Source organism: Furipterus horrens, unplaced genomic scaffold (assembly GCF_987537825.1).
Source record: "Furipterus horrens unplaced genomic scaffold, mFurHor1.1.pri manual_scaffold_5, whole genome shotgun sequence".
NCBI lineage: Eukaryota > Metazoa > Chordata > Mammalia > Chiroptera > Furipteridae > Furipterus > Furipterus horrens.
In genome coordinates this window covers 122,366,851-122,381,943 of record NW_028327175.1, presented here as the reverse complement: position 1 = coordinate 122,381,943, position 15,093 = coordinate 122,366,851, and the positions used below count along the sequence as shown (strand labels likewise).

The window sequence follows — 15,093 nt, the reverse complement described above, 5'->3', positions numbered from 1 at the left end:
ATTAATATCTAAGGGAAAATGTCAGGCAGGAAGTTGAATACATGGGTCTGGAGTTGAGGGGAATGTTCTGGACTGGAAATAATCACAATTACTTAACAATGATTATAGTAAAATTAACAAACATGAACAACCAAATGCTGTAAATAAAAAAGAAATATACAGGGCTGTAACTATACTGTCAATAATATATTTAGATTAAAAATATTATAATAATTTCTATAACCTGTGTTCACGATATTAATATATATTATCTATTAATGGTTGCTTACCATGCTCTTATTGTATGCCAGGTGCTGTGCTAAGAGCTTTATATATACTGTATTCCTTATTATCTCATGGTAATACGGCCATATGAGAATTACTGGAGCCATGATTCAAAGTTGCACAACCTGTACATGGAGGAAGCTAAATTGGAGTCTAGTAGAGTTCAGGCTCCGTGCTAGGACGTCCCACCAACCCTCTGAAGGGTAGAAGATGGCAACTACCACTGGGAAGATGCTGGTCTCATAGAAAGTAGATGTGAAATCAACATGGAGTCTCAGGGTACCCCTTTAGTCCCCTGACTCCTGTCTCTGTCCCTCATGCAGCTCTAGTACCAGGGCAGCCCTTTTAGTGACCCTGGCTTCTCAGCCCCTGAGCTTCAGCTGAGCAGCCTCCGACCCTGCTATCGTCTCCTTCAAGACCTGGCATGCCTTGGATAATGGGGAGTGGCTGGGCCATGCCCAGGGGGCCTTCCTGGCTTTGACCCAGCACCTCCAGCTTGTGGGGGATGATCAGAGCAGCCGGAACCCTGGCAGTTCTACCCTGCTGGCTCAGCTCGGGGTTGAGAGACGCAGGACTCAAGGTCTGCTGGGCAACATGGCTGCCATCATGACTGCCCTGGGCCTCCCCACCCCCCTGAAGAGGACACTCTTGGGCTTGTCCCCTTTGGGACCTCAGCCTTCGAGAGGAAATGTTGAGGGTATGTAGTGACCAGGGAACATGGCGACTGGACAGACTGAGCTGTGAGGGACTTGGCTCTGTTCAAGGCCAAATACTGTGGGTAGGGGAGTTAAGACTTCCTCTCAGAGGCTCCAATATTGCTGTCACAATGGACTCTTTCCTGCCTTGCTTCTTTGCTAGAAAGGAGACACATCTTGTCTAGCAGTCAGGGTTTGTGTGCCATGTTTGGGGAACATTTCCTGGGAAACAGGCCTCAATTCCCTATTGTCTGGGCCTTTCTGCCTAGGTCCTAAGGCCTCCCTTCCAGATTTGAGTGGCATTCCGTGGATATCATTTCATGAGTTACCGATCCAGTGGTACTGGTTGCCCACTTCCTGGTTGGAGAGAAATGCCTCTGAAGATGCTTCGCTTCCCACTCTATGGGGAGACTTTGGTCTCCTTCATGAGCCCTCCCCAAGACCTTCCCCTTCATGTAAATTTGGGAAGGTCCAGGGGTTACCTTCATGTCTCTGTCTACCTCACTTCTTGTCTGAAGATACGGAGTTTGTGGAGCAAGTAGGCACTTCTTGCTGGAGTTCATTTCCTCTCCTAGTCTACTTTTCTGACTGTGCCACTGTTACAACTTCCCATCTTAAAGGGCTTCACTTCCTGATCAATGGAAGTTCTATTCTTAAAAAACTAAAGATTCATGTCACATCTGTTGCCTGCTCAGGACACATCCACTTCCTATTCTGGGCAGACAGATGGCATCCCTGGCCAGGGTCTCTCAGGAATCTCATATTTATACTGTGGCTTTGGGGTACATCTGGGGGGCCAGGCTATACCCCAGGGATCTTATTCTCCTCAAAGATGTCTTGCCATTTTCAACAAGTATATATACTGATAACTTTAGTGTTCTTTTAATTTTTTTAAAAACACTTTATTTACAAAAAAATTATTTATTCTCAGAATGAAACTCTTTTAAGGAGTCAATTGTTTCTCTTCACAGACCTGGCTTGGGGGAAAGGAGAGGTGCAAGGATAAGGCAGAGGGAAGTGAAGGAGGGGAAGGACATCAAAGGGAGAGGGGACAGGGATGGGATGGATGGGATGGGGAAGGGAGATGGCAGCAGGTGGAATGACTCTGGGGAGAGGGACAGTGACAGAGGGAAACAAAGCGACAAGGTGTCTGTCCCCTTCTTGAGATGAGGCTGAGCTGTACATATGCTCATATGGGGCCAAGAGGAGGTAAGAGAGAGGAAAAAGGGAGACAGAGTGACCCCAAAAACAGGTAAAGGGGGGGACCAAGAGAGACTTGGGCAGACACAAGTGATGGAGAAAAGAGGGAGAAAGCAAGAATATGATGGAAAGAAAATTAAAAAAATAAATAAATAAAATAAAAAACAAACAAACAAACAAAAAAGAATATGATGGACATGGAAAGTCACATATGGAGACAAGAAGGTCCCTAGAGACAAAAAGACAGAAAGCATACAACGCAAATAGAGACAACAAAGACAGACAGAGGCAGAGCGATGGAGACACTGGCAGGGACGGAGAGATGGAGACAGGTGAGGAGAAGGTGCCAGCGAGCTGAGGACCGCGCCCGCGCTCAGACCGGGCCCCCGGGCACCAGCTGACTCAGGTCGGCTTCGGTGCGGCTCACCCACTCGCGATAGAGGCCACACACGCGGAGCCCCAGCACCTTGGCGGGAAAGACGCCGGCGGCGGCGGCAGCTTCTGCGGCGGCGGCGGGCTCGGGCCAGGGCCCGCGGGACTCGGCACCCAGCGAAGCCAGAACGGCCTCCACGGCGGCGCTCAGAGCCCGGGCCTGGCGCGCCGCGTCCTCCAGGTGCCGCAGCAGGCGCGGCGCGCGCGGGTTCAGCTCGGCCTGCAGGCGGCGCACCACGTCGAGCAGTGGCGGCAGCGTGGCTAGTGCCCTGGCGTCCAGCTGCAGTCGCTCGGGCGCCGGCAGGCCCGCGTGGCTGGGGGCTGGACCGCTCAAGCCCGCGACAGGCATCCGCGGAGGAGAGAAGCCCGGCATCCCGAAGGGGTCTCCCTGGTGCTGCACCTGTGGAGATAGAGCCGTCAGTGAGACTCCCGGAACTCCTCCCCTCTCCTAGGGCCTCAGTTTCCCCATCTCGCAAAGGACAAATTCCTCCTAACAGAGTTGCTGTTTGAGATAATACAAAACAACAAAAAAGTACCTCTGTTTCCTCATCTCTGAAGTGGAGACAGTAACACCATCAACTTCAAAACGTAATTATGAGCATGTTAAAAAGCTTAAGGAAGGTCCTGGCCCATGAAAAAGGCACAATAAATAATAGCTCTTCTATTGATGTTGTCTTACACACTAGTGTGGAATCCTGTCTCCGTTTACTAACTGTTCTGTTTCTTACAAAACGATTTCCTTCTCTGAGCCTCAGTCTTCCCATTTGTAAAATGCGGGAGAGGGACGGGAACAGTTCCCTGTCCTGTCTTCCCACCAGAGATCTCCAGAAGATAGTGCATGAACTAGTTTGTTTCACTCCCTCCCTTCATCCTCACCCACCTCTGCAACCTACCTAGCCCACAGCAGGGGTTCCATGAATAACTGTCATATAAATAAACAAATGAAAGCTAAAGGTGATTTATAATTTGTAAAACTTCTAGAACAATGGCATTTATCCTTTGCTAACATCTTATCTCTGGTTCAGGCATTGTGCTTGCTGGTTTAAACACACTACTCCTAATTTTCCCAATAATGAGTGTGATTTTGAAAATGAGCATGTTAGGGCTGAAGAGGTACAGTGACTTGACCTAGGAAGGGGCAGAGCTGGAATTTGAACCAAAGTTGATAGGACTACAAAGCTAGTTCTATTATCCCACTATATACTGTCATAATTGTTATATCATTATTTTAATGTTATCATTCCTGCCCAAGGTCACAGAAATATGGCAGACCTACACTCTGTCTGATTCAAAACCATACCCTTCCTCCACTACACCAGAGTAATTGGGGAAAATTCCTTCTTTCCTTGGATAGGGCCCTCTACCCAACCAAAGGTGTTGGCAGAACCCCCTCCTTTGTAAAAGTCCCCTCTTGGGATGGAATTTTTGTTCCAGAATGAAACCTTTTCTTGGCCTCTCTGCATAGGACAGGTAGAAGAGTTTGCAGCTCATCTTGTCCAACTGCCTCCTTTTATAGCTGGGAAGACCAAGGCCCGTGGAGATGAGGTGACAAAACCACACAGAGACTAGGATCTAGGTTTCTTGACTCTCAGATCAGAAATCTCTTCACTCTCAGGTTGTCTCTGTCTTAAAGCACCAAGAGGTGGGTAGAGGGGCATTTGGGGCACAAAAATGGTCCTCCTCCAATTTGCTGTGTGGCCAGGGGCAAGTTATTGATCCCTCTCAGAGCCTTGATTTCTGCAGCTGGGAAATTAGGTTGAGAAAAACTGGTGATCAGGAAACCCTGTGATCTGTACTTCCTTGTTTCCCGGGCCCCAGGCACCCCCATACTCATCCCCACTCACATATTCCTGGAGCAGCTGCTCAGCATATTTGGTGAGGAGGTGGGCAAGGCTGTGTGTCTGATGAATCTTGGCCTCCAAGAGGGGAAGGGATGAGACTGAGGAGTCAGCCTGGGGATTTTCTGGTAGGAAAAGGGGGGAGGAATGAGGGGAACCCAAACCCCTACTCCTGACCACTCTCTTCCTGAACCTAGAAGCTCAGCTTTGAATTATCCAACTTTTAAGCTAGGCAGGCTCTGTTCTATTCCAACTGAGGGAAAACGAGGCACCAGACATTTGTCAAATGGTTGTTCTACCTGAAATACGTTCCCTGTCCTCAAATCACTGTTGAAATATTATTAAAGTCAAGTTCAAATACTGCCTTCTCAGTGCAGCCTCAGATTCACCCCTCCCTGCAATTAACTTCTTCCTTCTGCTTAATGCCCTTTGTTCATACTTCTAAGGTAGTTATTTTAATGGCTCTTCTATCTGTGTGCATTGGCCTCAGCCTGGAAGCCCTCTGATGGTAAGACTCACATATCTCTGTACCTTTGTGATTGTTGGTGGAATTCAACATCACGGAAGCACAGAAATTCAAATCGGAATTCGCCTTTTAGCCTATTTTACAGATTGGGAGACTGAAGTCCCATTCCCTCTCTGATAGCTTTTTTTGCGCAAGGAGCGGAGCTGGGCAACGGGAAGCATCAATGAATGAGCGACAGGTCTGCCTTAGCACAAGCTGGAGGGTGGTGCCCTAGGAGGACTACATTTCCCGAGACGCCCCGCGCATGCGCCCAGGGCACGCTGGGGAATGTAGTCCTAGCTCCTCAACTCCCGCTCCGCACTCCCTCCACGGGGTCTGAGTTTCCCACCGCCTATTCCTAGCCTCTTCAGCCTTGTCTTTCGTCTCCTGATGTCATTCCCTAACTCCTGTGGCCCAAAGACTTCCTCTCCTAACTCTACCCCTTCCCCAGGCCTCCAGCTCTGATTCTTTCCCAAAACTCAAAGAGGATCCAGGCGTACAGCTTCAGCCACGACCCCGGTCCTTCCCCCCAGGTGTTCTTGAACCGGTTATCTAACCCCTAAGACCAAGTACCTGAGGCACTTCCCCAGGCCTCCTCTGAACTCTGGCGCTAGCACTTTACCACAGCTCACCAACAGTTCACCGCTTGTTACCTGACACGCGGGCCCTGCTTTCCCCCCAGCTCAGGCCTCTCCCTTACCGGACCCGGAGGTAGAGGGGGCCCAGACCCCAGCTTCCAGCCCTTCTGATCACTGCTCCCCTTGGGCCCTCGGCATCTGCCCTTCAGCCCCTTACCCAGACTTCCCTCCCTCCGGCTCATGCTGGCCCCAGGCTGATCCCGGTTGCCTCCACGCCCCCCTTCCAGGGAGGGAGAAGGGGGAAAAGGGTAGGGGCGGGCCCGGCCGCAGCCAATCAGGGCTTAACCCCCCCCCCTCCAATTTCCCAGTCCCAGGCAAGATTCCTTGTCCCCGAGTTTAGTTCACTGCCTGCACTGCCTAGTCGAGAAAGGGGCGGGGGGCGGGCGGGAGCCGGGGAGCTGCGCGGCAGGTTGTCTGAGTGGAGGACTTGGGACCTCGACGCTGGGGGCTCCTAAGCCTGGAAGGCAGCCCCGCATCACGTCAGGAAGAGCAGGCTCAGGCTCCGATCTGGGGCAAGGCTTGGCTCCTGGGCTGCTCTTCGGAGAAAACTCGGGAGATAGGAGAGGGTGGAGCTGGCAGGACAGGAATGTACCGGCACTCTTTCTTGGCTGGGAAAGAGGGGGAGAGGGGGTTCAAAAGAGGTCGCCAGCGGGGCCCTAAGGCTTGGGCAGCACCTGCCCAGACATTCACGTCCTGGCCTATCTTAGGTACTTTCTGCTCTTTATCTCCTCCCACCTACTAGGAGAGAGAAAGATGCTCCAGCTCACCTCACCTTACCAGACTCAGCAGGAGAACCCTCTGACACACCGGCTTCTACTGCATACAGACTTTCATTCTCACACTGGATCAAGCTTCAGAGACAGCTACAGAGTGGGGGTATCTTACCCACGTCATCTCCACTAACCTGGTGCAAACACCCACTCTGTCTCTGTCTCTGGGACTCAGAGGTGATCCATACTTGCTCTCTGGTTCCTTGAGGAGCTCACATTATGATGGAGGAGACTATACACAACAGCAGGTAATGTGAGTTAAGGGACTGAGAAGGAGGCCAGAATAAAGGAAGAAAGGGATTACTGGCAGAGGGCACAGCAGGCACGATTCATGAAGCCAGATTGTTGGTAGGGGCCACAATCACACTTATTAACAGCGAATATTTATCGGGTATTTACTGTGTGGAAGGCACTGTTCAGAGCTACTCACGTATTAGCTCATTCCCATGTTATAGTCGACGAATTAGAGACAAGCAACTTATCCAGGCTCACTGGATAAGCAAGCAGAGATGGGATTTTACCCCAGCAGCTTGGATCCAAAAATGCTGTCATAACCATCCTCCTATACCTTAACCTCTGTGGACACAGTCACATCAAAACACACACGCACATAGCAACACAAATTAATACATGTCATATCTGCTGGCAAACAGCCTCAAATCAACCAAGACATGCTTATTTAAAATAGTTTTACTTGAAGTATAATACACATAGGGAAAAGTGCAAACATCCACGAACTTTTTAGTCAGCATGCCCAAGGAACCAGCACTAGATTAAGAAACAACATGACCAGTTCTCAGAGCCCCAATCTTAGCCCAACCCAGTCCCAAGGGTGACCCCTATTCTGATTTCTCACACCATAAATTAGTTTTGTCTGTTTGGAATTTCATATAAACAATGTTAACTGTTGTATCTGACTTCTGTGAGACTTGTCCCCCTTGTTGGATGTAGCAGGACATCATTCTCCTTTCTGTGTCGAAGACGTGAATATGCTACAGCTCCTTTTCCACTCTCCTTTGATGAGTTGTTTCCAGTTTGTGGCTATTATAAATAGTGCTATGAACGTTCCAGTACACCTCCCTTGGAGCTTATACCTACGCATTTCATTGGGTGTTGATGATGTAGGAGTGCAATTGCTGGATCATAGGTTTGGGGTGTATTTTGGGCTTCAATAGAAAACTACGTTTTCCAAAGTGTCTCTACGAATTTACAGGTCCCCAGACATATGAGAAAGAGGTCCAGTTGCTCTACTTCTTCGCCTACCCCTGGTGCAGTCTGTCATTCTCACTTAAGCCATTCTGGTGGGTGGAGACACACTCATATGCGGTGTCTGGCACGTACTTGGCACTCAGTTAATAGATTATTGAATGAATGGGTGAAGTAATAGGTGGACAGTGTAGAACTAGACAGCCTGGCGAGAGTGGACATACACGAACACAGGGACTCACATACGGAGGAGCGCGCGCGTTTCGGGGACGCCCACGCGCAGCGGACGCACACCCGGACACAGTTCCTCTCGCTCTCCCAGCGCCCACGTGGTATTGAACGCACCTCCAGCCCTGCTGCTCGCGTCCAGTCGTGGAGCTACCCACAACCTCACTTTGGGCGCCGGGCAGGGGGCGCTGCGCGTCCGGGCGCCCCGAGGCGGAGCGGGCTAGGGAGGGGCGGGGCTGGCCGGCTGCCAGGCCTGGGTTCTGGTGGTCCCTGCTGCAGAACCGCTTCGGGGACTCGCCGGGGCGGGGCGCGGCGGCAGGAAGCAGGGCGGGGACTCGTGGAGACTCTGGGGAGCGAGGGAGGGCGCGGCCAACTCCCTGAGGGACGTCAGGCGGAGAGAACGGTGACCCGGCCTGGCGCCGAGCCTCAGCCCGCCGGACGGGAGGCTGCCCAGCCCCGGGCTCGGCCTCCGCCGCAGCCTCGCCAGCATGGCGGGCCGGACCGTGCGGGCTGAGACCCGGAGCCGGGCCAAGGATGACATCAAGAAGGTGATGGCGACCATCGAGAAGGTCCGGAGATGGTGAGCACTGTCCCGGGGCCAGGGATGGGACATGGCGGGGCCACTCCTCCTCCTCTAACGGCGTCTACCCTCCTTTCACCAGCTGTGGCCCCAGGTGTTAGGCGTGCCCCCCAGCTGCGCCCTGGATCTTCAGGGCTCTATCTCTCTTCTCCTGACCACACTCTGGGGTCTACAAAGCGTGTTCCCCAGCGGTGCCCTCCCAGAGTAGGAACCCGCCACTGCCCCCCCGATTTATTCCCTGCCCTTTAAAGCTTTGACACTCCTCCAGAAAGTATGCCCGGATCCCAAGCCAGGCCCGTAGCCGTCTGCCCCATGTAGACCCCAGGGGTTTGCGAGCCATGGCTTCAAGCCATACTCTCACTAGAGACACCCCCCATGTATGCCCTGGGGTCTGCAGAGCTCTCTTTCTCCCCCTAACTACACCCCATTAGCAAAACTGCCCCTTTGCTATGGACCACCCACACCTCTGCAGGTATCCCCAGATGTGTCCAGCTGCTGAGGGGGCTCTCAACTCAGGTCTTTCTGACCTAGTCCCCCCACTGTCCCACAGGGAGAAGCGCTGGGTGACTGTGGGCGACACATCCCTTCGTATCTTCAAGTGGGTGCCAGTGGTGGACCCCCAGGAGGAGGTGAGCAAGCTCCCCCACACCCGACCTGCATCTGTGCGCCTCAGGCAAGCCCATCCACATCCTGGCCTCCGCCTCCAGTCCCCACCCTGAGACCTCAAATGCAGCAGCCCACACACGTTAACAATTATTGGCAACTGTACCCCTTCTCCCTTTTTCCTGCTCCAGATCCCAGAATTCAAGACATAACCAAGTGTGCACCACCTCTATCAGCTCATGCAGGACCTTTCACTTCTTTGTGCCTCCATTTACTTATTTATAGAGTGGGGGCTCTGCAAGCGCAAACTGATTCTTGCCCCTCTAATCCCCAGGAACGAAGGAGGGCAGGTGGCGGGGCAGAGAGATCCCGAGGCCGGGATCGTCGGGGCAGGGGCACCAGCCCCCGAGGGGGTGGCCCCCTTATTCTGCTTGATCTCAATGGTATGTAGGGATCCTGGGATTTTGGAGGCGGGGGGCGGGGGGGGCGGGGCTATGGGATTGAAAGAGGAGACTGGAGACATCAGGCCCAACGCTCTTAACTTTTGCTCTCACAGATGAGAATAGTAACCAGAGTTTCCATTCAGAAGGCTCCCTGCAAAAGGGCGCTGAGCCCAGCCCTGGTGGTACCCCCCAGCCCAGCCGCCCTGCGTCACCTTCCGGACCACCAGAAGGGATCCCAGAGGAAGCTCAGCCTCCACGGCTAGGCCAGGAGAGAGGTACGACCAGGTGCCTCCCAGGAGCCCTCCCCTCTGAGTCGTGTCCTCTCCAAAGTTGAAACTACCAGCTTATCCCTTACATGTGACCCCTCCTGTGTTGCCTCCTCAGGATGCCTTCCTTACTCCTGTGGAAGGTCACTGCCCTACTTCTAGTGACTGTCTCCTTCCTCTTGACTTGTTCTGGTCTTAACACTGTCTGGGATTTTCATGTAAATTTGATTTTTACTCCTGAGTGTCCTTTTCCCCTACTCTCACTTCCTGTCAGCTTTCTGAATGTTGGGTCCATATTGATCTTGTTTGCTACTGTAATTTCAGAACACCATGCGGCACATAGTAGATGCTCAGTAAATATTTGCTGAGAAATCAATAACAGTGATAATTCTAAGAGTCATTAATAATATGTGATAATACTTATTGAGCTCTTACTGTGTGCCTGGCACTCTTCTAAGCATTTTACATGTTTTATTTTATCTCATTTAATCCCCACTACAAACCTGTGAGAGTTGTTATCACCATTTATAGATGAGAAACTGAAACCCGGAGTAATTAAGTTGCCCCAACTCACACAGCCAGTGAGCCCACGTCTTGGGCATGAGTCCTCCTTAGCTTCTCTTTCTTCCATATTCAGTTAGCACCACCTCCTAACATTGCCTACCTTCCTCTGCCTTCTCAGGCTCTGTCATCTCTCATCTTTACCTGGCTCCAGCCTCCTTGTAGCTCTCCTTTCCCCCACGCACCGCCACACAGCTGATGGAGCAACTTTTTCTAAAGCACAAACAAGTTTGACGTGGTCATTTTCCTGCTCAAAGACTTCAGTGGCTCCCTATGGCCTTTGAGGCCTCAGCTTGGCACTCTTGGCCCTTTGCGAACTATCCCCTGGTGATCTCATTGTTCCCTTCAGGAACACCATGATTTGGGCCTATGGCTGTGTCTCGATTGTGCGGTGCATTTCTGTACCTTCACTAATAGAAAAACAGTAACTGACATTTATTGAGCACTTAACTCTGTGCCAGACACTGTGCTAAGGGCTTTACCTGTATTATCTCATTTAATCCTCTCAACAGTCTTATGTGGTAATTACTATAATTATCCACATTTTACAGACAGGGAAACTGAGGCCCAGAGAAATTAAGTCCCTTGCCCAAGGTTAGGATTTGAACCCAGGCAGTCCAACCCCAGAATCTGTGTTCCCTAAGTGTATTTTCCCTCCGCCTAAAATGTACTACGCTTCTCCATCTGGCTACCTGATCAAATCCTACTCACCCGTCAAGATCCCACCTAAATGTCCTTTCTTGGTTGCAGCCAGGTGCTCGTCTCCCTCCTCAGTGCTCCCACAGCCAGGGGGCTTATGTGACTGGTGTTTGTTTCCCCCTATCTGTGCTGTGGCACAGAGCAGCTGCTCAGGGAATGTCTGTTACCTTGATGTTCCAGATCCCGGGGTTATAACTGCAGGCGGCACCGATGAACCCCCAATGCTGACCAAGGAGGAGCCTGTGCCGGAATTGCTGGAGGCTGAGGTGAGAGAGGCCAGAAGGCTGGACTCCTGGGTCTTGGAGGGAATGGGGCTCTGGGGCAGTCAAAGGCTTGGGGATGCACTCTTGAGGTCCAGGTGGGAAATGTAGACCTCAGACACAGCTAAAGCCTAGAGCTGGGTTCTTGGAACTAAAAAGGAAAGGCTGTTTTAGAAACAAAGTCCTGCGGGCTGGATCAGGGCTGATTTAAGACCATTAAAAGCCCAAAAGATTATGATGTGCCTCCAGGTATTACTTTTTTAAATCCTAAACTATACAATTAGCTTAAGAAAGTCCCCTACAAACTTTTCCCACAAGGACTACCTTGATGTATTTCCCAGAAATGTCAAATATGTACTTCTTTCCCCAAAATAGCATTGTTTCTGGTGCCCTACCTAATCTGTATCCTGGGTCCTTGGCTCTAGGCTAGACTCCTGGGTCCGGGAGGGGAGTGGAGTGAAGGCTTTGGAGAAGGCAGAGGCTAGGAGGCTGCACTCCTGGGTTTGGGTGGAGCTCACGCCTGTCCACCCTTCCTCTCCAGGCCCCCGAAGCTTACCCTGTCTTTGAGCCAGTGCCACCTGTCCCCGAGGCAGCCCAGGGTGACACAGAGGACTTGGAGGGCGCCCCCCCACTCAAGCGCATCTGCCCAAATGCCCCTGACCCCTGAGAAGCCCTCTGAGAAGCCGGCCTGCCTTTCCTGTTGCCCCAGGGGCCTCTTTGACTTTTTACAAATAAAGACCCTTTTATAATTTTGTGTCATGTCATTTCCCCGTCAGGGGCTGGGGAGTGTCTTTGGAGACAGTTTTGTCTCAGGCTCCATTTCTCAGATGGTGTCACTGAAGCTCTAAGAGGATCATCCTATAGTCACACCATGAGTCAGATATGGAATGGGAGCCAGGACCCTGACTCCCCAACACTCCCTCCACGTTGCCCTGTACCCCTTACTATTGACCATTCCTGACCTTCACCCCTCCTGTGGGAATTCAGGGACTTGGGCCAGGCAATTATACCAAAGCTCTGGGCAGTTCCCATTCATACATAGGAGCATGGAGGCCCTTTGGGGCCTGGGACAACTCAACCCCTTTGCTGCCCTCAGGAAGCTACAACATAGTGCCTCCCTGCCTATGCTTAGTCATTCTTCCACTGGAACCCCTGCTGACTCTTCCAGTTGAGTCTTGTCCCCAGCCTGATCACCTCCTCCAGGAAGCCTTCCCTGACCCCAGGTATAGTCGGTTCACCCTCTTTTGGTCTCCCAAAACCCTCTTTTCTTCCTTCTCTTTATCTTAGCATTTATCAAGCTCTTTGGGATGGTTGGTTTGTGTGTCTGTCTTGTTCAATAGGCTGTGAGTGAGCTCCTGGGGGCAGGACTTGGTCCCCAGTGTTACTGAGGAACTGGACATAGAGAGTCATAGCAACTGTTTGGTGAATGAATGAATGAATGGGCTGAGGAATCCAGGAAGGCTTTATGAGGAGGTGGCACGTGAGCTGAGCTCAGAGATGAACCTCAGTGTGTGTGTGTGTGTGTTTTAAAGATTTTATTTATCTTTAGATAGAGGGGAAGGGAGGGAGGAAGAGGGGGAGAGAAACATCGATTGGTTACCTCTTGCACAAACCCCCTTCCAAACAGGGACCTGGCATGCAACCCAGGCATGTGCCCTGGCTGGGAATCAAACCAGTGACCTTTTGGTTTGCAGGCCAGTGCTCAATCCACTGAGCCAGGATCAGTGTGGTAGATTTGAAGCCAGGAGTCCTATTTCAAGTCCTGACTCTGTTACTCACTAACCATGTGGCTCTGCATGGACCATCTCCCTTCTCTGAGCCTTAGTTTGTTCATCTGTGTTAAGGTGAGCAATGGGGAAAATTACTAGGTCTCATCTGTCTCAGTGTTTTATGGGAACCTTCAAATAATATAAAGCACTTTCATTCACTCTGTGCCTGCAAGAGAGTCAGGGTCAGGTATATTAGCCCTATTTTTATTCTTGATAAAGGAAGAGACTGAGGTTCAGAGAGGACCAAATTGTAACTTTAAAGAACTATTTAAAAATGTAAGGGTGTTTCATGATAGCACCTGCAGTAGTAGTAGTTGAGTCAGGGCTGGCCAGGGGAACCAGGTGTGCAGTGATGTGGTATATTCATTTTCTGTTGTTGCTGTAACGAAGCACACATTTAGCGGCTTAAAACAATACAAATTTATTATCTTATGTCCGGAGGTCAGAAATCCAAAATTAGTCTTCATGGGCTAATGTCAAGGTGTCTGCAGGCCTGGCTCCTTCCAGGAGCTTGAAGGGGATAATCTCTTGCCCTGCCTTTTCCAGTTTCTGCACATCACCTGCATTTTTAAGCTTGTGGCCCTGCCCTCCATCTTCAAACCCAATGGCGTAGCATCTTCCAAACTCTTGCTCTCTGCTTCTGTTGTCACATCTCCTTTTCTATGTCACCTGCGTCCCTTTTATTATACAAAGACCCTTGTGATTACACTGGGCCCACTTGGATGATTCAGGATACTCTCCCCATCTCAAGGTCCTTAATTTAATCACATCTGCAAAGTCTCACTTGCCAGATAAAGTAACATAGTCACAGGTTCTGGGACTAGGGTATGGACATCTTTGGAGAGCCATTATTCAGCCTCACTACTTGTGGTAGTAATCTCAGCCATTTTGGGGGTGTGTGGGTCATCTCATTATTCCCCTCAACCAGTCCATGAGGTAATGAGAGTGTTCTGCAAACTGTAACCATATATGGGTTAGTAGTACAGTATAATGGCCAAGAATTCAGCCTTCAGGTTTCAATATCAGCATCTCCAGTCATTCGCTGTGTTACCTTGATCAAGTGACTTAACATTCTGCCTCAGTTTTTTCACCTGTAAAATGAGAATAATAGTAACATCCACGTGGTGAGACCATTGTGAGGATTAAATGAGGCAATACATGGAAAGAGAATATTTGGCTTGGCACATAGTACATGCTCAATAAATGGCAGCTGTTTTTCCTATTAACCCATTTTACAGATGAGGATACTGGGGTACTGGGATAGAGGCAGAGACTTGCCTTTCAGTGAGACTAGGGATGAGGAGTCCATGTCTGAGCAGCCTTGAAAGACTGAAGCTTGAGTCTCCCGGATATCTGTCCTCCCAGTCCCCAGGCCCCAGGCATTTATCTGTTTCTTAGCCCTGGCCTGCACAACCCCCACTCCCCTACTTGTGACTGGATTTAAAAGCTACCTTTTCCATAGCCACACTCCCTGATCATCACCTTACCATGCCCACTCTGCCCCCTCCCAATGTCCATATTTTTGTTTTTTTGAAATTGTTCTACCCCTGGCTCCAGTGCTGCTCTTCCCTTCTGTCACTCTCTCTTCTCCCTGATCTCTTAAATACCTGTTGCCCTGGCCTAGCTCTTTTCTTCATGAAAGTCTTCTCCTTGCTGGATCCCACCTTCTCCTTGAATCAATGGTTCCCAAGTCTCTGCCTCCAAGTTCTGCCCCCTACCCCCAGACTCAAAGAGCAAATGCCTCCAAGACTTCTCCACTTTATGTGCCACAGAACCTCATCCTCATCCTCCTCTAACCTGTTTCCACCCTCCTGTGCTGAGAAATGGCTCTACAATACCAGAAATTGCCTGAGATGGGAGCACCCACAAGTCAGAGTCAGCATCCCATGCACCATCAAGACCTGTTAAATCTCTGTCCTCAATAACCTTCCCCTCTGCCTCTTTTTCTAGGACCCCGCTGTTTTCTGGGTGCCTCCCTGTGGGTTTTCCTGCTTCAGTCTCGCCCACCCCCAATCCATTCTCCACCCAGCAGCTGGGCAGTCTCAGAACCCCGAATCTGTTCACGATGCTGCGCTGGGCTAGAACCCTCCAGTTCTCATTAGCTGCAGGACCGGGCCCACTCTCTTGACACTTCCA

The 15,093-nt window shown here is 50.8% G+C and overlaps 2 protein-coding genes across 2 annotated transcripts; one reads left to right on the top strand and one right to left on the bottom strand.

The window, feature by feature from the left end:
- Positions 1 to 1,864: 1,864 nt before the first annotated feature.
- On the bottom strand, positions 1,865 to 6,005 carry CTF1 (cardiotrophin 1). Its single transcript, XM_090277637.1, has 3 exons — positions 5,730 to 6,005; positions 4,436 to 4,554; positions 1,865 to 2,991 (listed from the first exon to the last, which is right to left on the bottom strand). The coding sequence occupies exons 1-3, from the start codon at positions 5,752 to 5,754 to the stop codon at positions 2,533 to 2,535; spliced, it is 603 nt and encodes a 200-aa protein (XP_090133763.1). The 5' UTR covers positions 5,755 to 6,005; the 3' UTR covers positions 1,865 to 2,532.
- A 1,858-nt stretch (positions 6,006 to 7,863) lies between these two features.
- Positions 7,864 to 11,937, top strand: BCL7C (BAF chromatin remodeling complex subunit BCL7C). Its single transcript, XM_090277636.1, has 6 exons — positions 7,864 to 8,356; positions 8,907 to 8,985; positions 9,294 to 9,402; positions 9,516 to 9,677; positions 11,109 to 11,194; positions 11,730 to 11,937. Exons 1-6 carry the CDS (start codon positions 8,265 to 8,267, stop codon positions 11,853 to 11,855), a joined length of 654 nt encoding a protein of 217 aa, XP_090133762.1. The 5' UTR covers positions 7,864 to 8,264; the 3' UTR covers positions 11,856 to 11,937.
- Positions 11,938 to 15,093: the final 3,156 nt, after the last annotated feature.

Coding starts and splice junctions, on each gene's coding strand:
- CTF1 (XM_090277637.1), bottom strand. CDS start 5,754: ATGAGCCGGAGGGAGGGAAGTCTGG. Junction 4,555..5,729: donor CCGGAGGGAGGGAAGTCTGG/GTAAGGGGCTGA, acceptor TTTTCCTACCAG/AAAATCCCCAGGCTGACTCC. Junction 2,992..4,435: donor AGCAGCTGCTCCAGGAATAT/GTGAGTGGGGAT, acceptor CTATCTCCACAG/GTGCAGCACCAGGGAGACCC.
- BCL7C (XM_090277636.1), top strand. CDS start 8,265: ATGGCGGGCCGGACCGTGCGGGCTGAGACCCGGAGCCGGGCCAAGGAT. Junction 9,403..9,515: donor TATTCTGCTTGATCTCAATG/GTATGTAGGGAT, acceptor TTGCTCTCACAG/ATGAGAATAGTAACCAGAGT. Junction 11,195..11,729: donor CGGAATTGCTGGAGGCTGAG/GTGAGAGAGGCC, acceptor CTTCCTCTCCAG/GCCCCCGAAGCTTACCCTGT.